The sequence below is a fragment of the Lepisosteus platostomus genome, chromosome 7 (genome assembly GCF_059453375.1).
Source record: "Lepisosteus platostomus isolate fLepPlt1 chromosome 7, fLepPlt1.hap1, whole genome shotgun sequence".
Taxonomy (NCBI): domain Eukaryota; kingdom Metazoa; phylum Chordata; class Actinopteri; order Semionotiformes; family Lepisosteidae; genus Lepisosteus; species Lepisosteus platostomus.
The window spans coordinates 43,574,770-43,582,832 of record NC_142617.1 but is presented as its reverse complement, the minus strand read 5'-3'; the positions used below and the strand labels follow the sequence as shown (position 1 = coordinate 43,582,832).

Sequence of the window (8,063 nt, the reverse complement as noted above, 5' to 3'; positions counted from 1 at the left end):
ATGGCCGTGCAGGGCAGCTGTCCTTTCCCTGACTGGAGCAGAGTGGAGAGAGCTGTCACTGTCCTGCACCTCTGCAGAACCGGCAAGTCAGCCCTCGCCAGCGGTCTGTCGTCTTCAGGTACCAGACTACATGTATCATACAGAGCATCCAGGAAAACAGACAGCCTGTGTTGTGGGGCCCAGTGGTGAGGATGTAGGCAGTGGCACCATCATCTGAAATGGCAGCTCACATGGATGTGTTGCCCTCACGCTGTCCTGGTCCATTTACTGAGGATCTGTGTGCGATAAGGTTCCTGCCATGTTGCCATTGTCAAGCCCTGATTTAGAACATGGTGCACTCTGGTGAACCTTATTTCATTAGAGATGTTTGCCTGTCTTCGCCTTCCTCTTCCTCACTCCCTGGACCCGGCAACTTACACACTCACATTTGGACCCTCCTCCTCTTCCAGCTATCTGTTCCTGCTCCATCTTTCAGCAACACCAGCTCACTGGTAACTGGTTGATCATTGGTGGATGGCTTCCTCTTTCACACATCAGGCCATCAGGCAAAGTTAGGAATCTGGGAGTCACACTTGAAATCAGCTTTCATCCTTGCAATATTGCCCACATTAGGCAATTTCTATCAATGTCCGATGCTGAGAGCCTGATTCATGCATTTATAACATCAAGGCTTGATTTCTCCAAATCTTTACTCTAGGGGCTCCCTACCTCTCCTCTCAACAAGTTGCAGTATGTCCAAATCTCTGCAGCTAGACTACTAACTCACATCAGACACTGTCAGCATGTCACTCCTACACTTAAGTCTCTACACTGGTTGCCTATAAAGTCACATATTCAATACAAGATCCTCTTACTGACTCTCAAGGCTCTAAACAATCTGGCTCCATCATACATCTCTGAACTCCTCCATGTTTACACTCCCTCCCGTGGGCTCAGTTCAGTTGAGGCCGGTCCTCTGCTCACTACCCAGGAGTAAATCACAGACTTTTGGTAAGGGGGCCTTTTCTGTTGTTGAGCCAGTGTTGTGGAATGACCTTCCTCACACTCAATGAGAGACAACATCTTTAATTCTCTTCAAATCTAATCTTAAATCTCACCTTTTTACCAAGGTCTATATCTGACGTTTGCATTTTGAGTGAACACAATCATAAATGATATTGTAACGCTTACGGCCGACAGGTACTGTGTAAGAGCCGGCTTACCAGAGCAGGTGACGTCATCGCCCTTCCCTGTGATAACATGACTACAGCTAATGGGCTGTACAGAGGTCTCTCTTTGGCTCACCGGGCTGGGTCCCTATAGAGTGTCGCGGGAGTGCCGGGTTCGAGCCCCTGACAGTGGGGGGCCGACCTAATGCGGCAAGGGCGCCCGCCAGGACCCCCGTTGCGTTACTATATAGTGTTTCGCCATCCACGCTACTGTTGTTGGGCGCTGTTTTGAAAATCTAGATAACCTTTCAGTAATTGCATTGAAGCAATTGAGAAACTATAATAACCTTATCGGAAGGTTTTGGAATCTCTTTTGTGTCGGTCCGCCCCCTGGCGCAGATATAACGTAACAAACACATTCTGGGATTCAGGAAGTTCAAAGGGTCGTTTTGTGTTGATTGAATACTTCGGTGCTTCTTTTCATGTGCAAACTGTTTTTTGTAGCTTTTGTACAAAGAATATCGGTCATCACAGCGGTTTTACGTAAATTTCATGGACAGTACTTAACCACTAATTTATGGAAGCCCGTTTCCGCCAGGGCTTCTATAGCTGTTAGGATAATCTTGTGTAAGTACAGTTTTAGTTACGATAACGCTGGTGTGGATTTATAAATTATGAATAGAACAGTATTTAAATGCTATTGTTACACCTTGTTAAACGCAAAAATGTTTATTGCTAATTCATTCTGTTCCCTATTCTTGTTTAAAGAAATACGTGTTGTGAATTGTGGTTTTTAAAAGTGAAAGTAATTCGTGATTACGTCGTTTTAAAAGTGTTGTCAGTCCTTTCTGTGCTAAACTGTGATTGAAGCAAGCAAATATAACAGTAGTTACTAATAAATACTTTATTTTTGAAATACTGTATATATGTCTGAGTAAAATACTGTAACGCTTACGGCCGACAAGCACTGTGTGTAAGAGCCGGCGTACCAGAGCGGGTGACGTCACCGCCCTTCCCTGTGATAGCAGGACCACAGCTACTGGGCTGTGGAGAGTGTAGAGAGATCTCTCCACAGCCCAGTAGCTGTGGTCCTGCTATCACAGGGACAGCTACTGGGCTGTGGAGAGTGGAGAGAGATCTCTCCACAGCCCAGTAGCTGTGGTCCTGCTATCACAGGGAAGGGCGGTGACGTCACCTGCTCTGGTACGCCGGCTCTTACACAGTGCCTGTCGGCCGTAAGCGTTACACTCTCCCCCGCTTAAATCGCCGTCCCCGGCGAAGGGCTATCCCACCCCGCTTCTGACACCAATGTAACGCAACGGGGGCTCAGGCGGGCGCCCTTGCCGCATCTGGTCGGCCCAAAGTATAGGTGGCTCGAACCCGGGACTTCCGCGTCTCTCTGCAGCGACCTAGCCCCGTGAGCTAAAGAGAGATCTTTAGCTCTGTGACAGGCACTGTGTAAGAGCCGGCGTACCAGAGCAGGTGACGTCACCGCCCTTCCCTGTGATAGCAGGACCACAGCTACTGGGCTGTGAAGAGATCTCTCTCTAGCTCACAGGGCTAGGTCGCTGCAGAGAGACGTGGAAGTCCCGGGTTGGAGCCACCTATACTTTGGGCCGACCAGATGCGGCAAGGGCGCCCGCCTGAGCCCCCGTTGCGTTACATTGGTGTCAGAAGCGGGGTGGGATAGCCCTTCGGCGGGGACGGCGATTTAAGCGGGGGAGAGTGTAACGCTTACGGCCGACAAGCACTGTGTAAGAGCCGGCGTACCAGAGCGGGTGACGTCACCGCCCTTCCCTGTGATAGCAGGACCACAGCTACTGGGCTATATGTAACTCTGTTCTCCACCAATTGAAAAGTAGGATTAAGTATAAGGTTTTGAATGTGTTTTCTTAATTACTCTCTTACACTATCCTGGGTTGTGGTAACAGCTGTTTTGTCTTTTGTCCACAGATGTTCGCGTTGTTGTCCCGAAGTCCTCAGTCACTGGCCCCTACCAGAACAGCGTGACCCTCCTCTGTATCTTCTCCAGTAACGGCTCTGTCCCCATTGGGAATGTCTCAGTGCGCTGGGAGAAACAGCCCAACATTACTGTATTTGCCTATGAGAACGGACAGGAACAGCCTGATATTGAGAACCCAGCCTACAGAAATCGCACCAGCCTCTTCTCTGATGTAACTGTGGGCTCAGCCTCTATCGTGCTGGTGGACCTGTCCCTCTGTGACGCTGGGACATACACCTGTCGAGTGGGGAGCCCTGACCGTGGCTACGGGGAAGGACAGCTCACCCTCTTTGTGGCTGGTGAGGATTTCTATGGGTTTTTATTTTTCCCTTTCTGTATGTGAGTTGAGAAGGCGGCCACAACCATAGGCAGACTGAAGAGAATGTAACACTACACTGAGCATTGTGTACGATACTGGCTGTTACATTGTAATACCTATTCATTCTATCACAGTTCCTCTCGTTGTTCCAGAACAGCCTCTTCCTGTCGACTGTGCGGCAGGGCTGCATAGCAGTGCATCCTTATTGCATTGTTAATGGGACATTTTTAGTATGTTGAATAAAGGTTGCAGAAAAAAATCTATTTTATTTATTATTATATTTATTTATTTAAAAAGATTTCTGGATACCATATCCAATATTAAAATGAAGGAAGGCTGCAAGTTGTATTTCAGCAAATGGGCAGAACTATGGTGTTTCATAGAAGGCCAATAACCTGTTTCATGTAGACTGGTGCAGGTCTCTGAAATTTCTCTGCACTGATCACATCAGTCCTAAAGTTCTTCATCTTCTCTATGTTCTTATAGCAAAGCCACTGAGCTACAGCTTCAGATTCAATGACTATGAAAGCCTCAGCTTCCACTCCTCGGGATGGTATCCGAAGCCAGTGGTTTTCTGGACTGACGAGCTCAACAGGAACATCACGGTCCACATCAACATCACTGAGAGGACAGATGGGCTGTTTGAGATCAGGTCCATCCTGTACTTTCACACTGAATACACCCAAAAGAAGATCTATATTGTTTGCAGAAACCCATTTACTGGAGAGCAAGAAATAAACATCTTCCAGCAAACAGACAAAGGTATGAATTTGTAGATACAATAAATATGTATTTCTGTTGGTCAGAATGCAGATCATTGAAGCATTTCTCTTTTACTGTCTCTTTGATATGCTTTCCTGTTTTTAGAAATACTTGCTTGTGTCTGCAGCCCTGTTAGTCTCTTACCACAGCACTTGAGTGGTTGCTATCCTGTTAGTAGTGAACTACATAAAGTAATTAGAAGAATAAAAGTTTTGTTTCATTTAAACCGGTGGGGATCTCAGATGAGAAGGGAAGTTGCTTTGGTTTATTCTATCGTACCAGCAGGTCAAGATCGAGGGAGTCAGGCTCAGATACTGGTGCAGCCAGATTTTGTTTGGGTTTCATTGCACCTGAACTCTCCACTACATACTTGTTCTAATTATTCGTATTGTATAGATAACAGTGTCCTTAACGAAGGCAATATTTTGAGTAAGTTGTGAAAACCCTCAACACAAATCTCAGAAATCTTGTGAATGATTTCTTTAGTTAACTTTTTAAATGGCTCTTCAGGTTAGGACAGAACCAGAAGACACTAATTTCAAGAACTACGTCTGAGACCCCCGGTCAACAGTTTGACAAAGTCTTGTAGGAATGAATTCTCTTCATCCCTGTCGTTCTGTCTGTCTCTGTACCTGCAGGGCCTCCCCAGCGTCCCCAGTACACCAGTTATGCAGTGGGAGGAGCCGTAGCTGCAGGAGGGATGTTTGTGCTTCTTCTCATTGCAGGTCTTTATAAAAAACTGAGGCATCACAGGCCCAGACAAGGTAAGAAGGACATAAGCTCTGACCACTGTAGCAGACTGGGCAGGGGTGTACAGCACAGCACTTTCCAGCTTGTATAGTACAGGTCTAGTAGGTATATGATGCCGAATACTGATGCTGGGGCACAGCAGGAGAAGGCCCTGTCGCCCTTGGGTGTAGACAAGATAAGGGGAAAGACAGGAGACTAGAATTAAATGATGGTTGTGAGCTGGGGAGCAGGACGATAGAAACTCAGAGAGGTACTGATGTGTCAAGCCATGCAGAGCCTTACAGGAGAGCTTGAGCATTTTGAAGTCCACATGAAATCTGACAGGGAACCAGTGCCAGGACTCCAGGATAGGAGTAGTGTGATCACTTGCACTAAAACTGGTCAGGATCCTGGCTGCCAAACCTTGGACATACTGAAGTTTGTTTTTTAAATGTGGATTTAGATACAGTAATCAATTTGAGAGAAAGGCTAGTGCTGCTGTGTTTCAGGCCCAGGTGCTGGTGGAGCCGATGACTATGAACCACTGGATGTAAATTACCAGCATGAGCCAACAGACAGTAAGTGTGACTGAAATAAACACCACAGACTACCGCTCCCACCTTTAACAGTGTCATGCTGTCGAAACATAGCCCAACTCTGTAATTTACTGAATTATTTATTGTCCTCATTAAGAGTCCTTCATTAAGGCTGGTAGGGGTCTCTGATTTGGCTCCTGTGTTATTAGGACAGACATGTTTCCTCTGAACCTGTCAGAACGAAGATTAGGAGCTGGAAGTGTGTGTTGTGGCTGTGCCAGTGCTGTGTGTCAGTGTGAGCTGTAACTGCCCTGAATTAAACACAGATAAGTGACTCCACTGTCTTAACCCACCTGTTGAGAGACTCCTGCAGAGAGACGGGCTGGATCACTGACAGGTGCTGCTGTGTTTCAGGCTCAGGTGCTGCTGGAGCCGATGACGATGAGCCACTGATCAGAGGAAATCGTCGGCGTGATTCAATAGACAGTAAGTGTAACTGAAAAGCACACAGACTACAGCTCCCACCTTTAAAAGTGTCATGCTGTAGAAACCCAGTTCTGCAGATACGGAACAGCTCTCTTCCTGTTGCCCGCTGGGCACTCTGGAACAGTGCTCTCTAGCTTCTGTGGGAGTGAATTATTCCTGATTTGCATGCCCCTAAATCATTCTCACTCCTTCTGTATTGAAAATAATGAAATATTTTTTCATTTATTGAATATTCAAATATTGAAGAATTCCCTTTTGGTTTATTTCAGCTCCCCGGATAAATATGTGATGAAGAAGAGTTGGAGGTCTCAAGAGAGGACAGTGGCTGTGTTAGTATTTTAGAAGAAGATTAAGAATTTGGACACTTTGTGAGCTGGATTTCTGGAAATATCTGAGGAGTTTTGTGCTTTTATAGACTTCTAATGCTATGGCCCATTGGTCCCTTGCTGTCAGAATGCTGGGCTGTTCCCCCTCGTACAGCACTTTACAATAACAAGGAATAAACTCCAGTGTCTTGGGAAGCTCAGTGGAACTGTACTGTTGCAGGTTACCTAGCAAGAAAACATCACTGATCCATTGGAAGGAGAGGAAAGCTTTCTGCTTTTCTGGTAGTGAATTTAAAATACCTTCCAGCTGTTTCTTAAAAGTGCTCAGGCTTTGGGTGTCAGCCACTGGCCGGACACCCACAACTCTTAGTTCTATAAATGAAACTTGGAATACTTTGGTGATTGTTTTTTATTCTCTGTGCTTTAGTGTGTATGTTAAATAGAATTTGTTAAACATGTTTGTCGATTTGATCTAGAAAAATCACATCCCTGACTTTTTACTGACGTCCAGTCTGGACTGTACACACTCCTCCACACACACCCTTACACACAGACACACCTATACACTGATCTTGCTGTGATTTCATTTTGTAATTTTTTATGTATGTTAGGCAAAGTTAGGATTGGGAGCATTTTTTAGAATATATTTTTAATTGTTTTTTTTAAAGAAAAATGCAATTTTTGTACTTGAATAGAAATAAATTCCTTAAACTATCTCCTGGGGCTAGCTCAAGTGCATTATCAGTTATTTTCCTGTAATTCTCTGTTATTTATTACACACTAATACTATCAAACTTATAAAAAGATGCACAAGATTATTAGCAGCACTTGATGTTGGGGAATTAATATGTTTATATAACATTTTATAGGAACAAGTAATAGGTTTATTCCATGCTGAAAAAAAGAAGAAAGAAAACACAATGTTTTGGCCGTGGAGCCTTCTTCAGGTGTGTCGTAAAATATAACATTTTATATTTTGTTATTTCTTCCGGCATATTTGTATGTTTGTGCATGGTATTCTACTTCACGCTGGGTCTGTAAAACCCAGTTTATTTGGAATATATTTAATTTTCTTTCACACTGTAAAATTTCCATATTCCCTAATAAATCTTTCCCAATGAATCCTTTAGCATATCATCGATGCGGTGTCTCCCTGCATGTGATTAATGGAAGTTAACATCACAACGATATTGTTACGTCACTCCTCATTCAGAATGATGGGTACAGCTCAGGTTATAAACTCACTCTGTTCCTTCAGTTCATTAGCAAGAGCTGATGCAGTTAGACCAGACCTGCTGATCCAGGGCACCATTTCCCTACTGTGGCACTTCCAGTATTCGATCCTTAATTGCTTAATTAACCCAGGTACTTAAGGATTAGCTAAAAAAGACTTGCAGTGGCTGGAGTCCAGAAGTCAAGGCTGCCCAGCCCTGGCCTACATGTTATGACGATGACTGTAATATCAGCCCTTGTGTGTCTGCTGGGCACAGTTCTCAACCCCTGATCCACAGACCCTGCTGTAGCCTCCAGTAACATATCCGAGTGAATGGTTTCCTGCTGTGGACCGCTTTTTAACCTACATGGTCCTCAGAGGAGGAGGAACTTCTAGAGTTGATCCCTGGTATGAAAAACTGGAATCTAGGATCAGACTTATGAGTGTGGAGGAACAGTGATTAATATTCTATGACAATTAATATCAGTAGATACTTAACTATACTGAAACTAATACCTGAACTGTTACCTACTTGTCTCCAC

The 8,063-nt window shown here is 44.8% G+C and overlaps 1 protein-coding gene across 1 annotated transcript; it reads left to right on the top strand.

Annotated features, from left to right (window-relative positions):
- LOC148658872 (programmed cell death 1 ligand 1-like) lies at window positions 1-7,430 on the top strand. Its single transcript, XM_088641852.1, has 7 exons — window positions 1-118; window positions 3,102-3,449; window positions 3,956-4,231; window positions 4,870-4,995; window positions 5,470-5,538; window positions 5,911-5,982; window positions 6,252-7,430. The coding sequence occupies exons 1-7, from the start codon at window positions 1-3 to the stop codon at window positions 6,269-6,271; spliced, it is 1,029 nt and encodes a 342-aa protein (XP_088497978.1). The 3' UTR covers window positions 6,272-7,430.
- The last annotated feature ends 633 nt before the right edge of the window (window positions 7,431-8,063 follow it).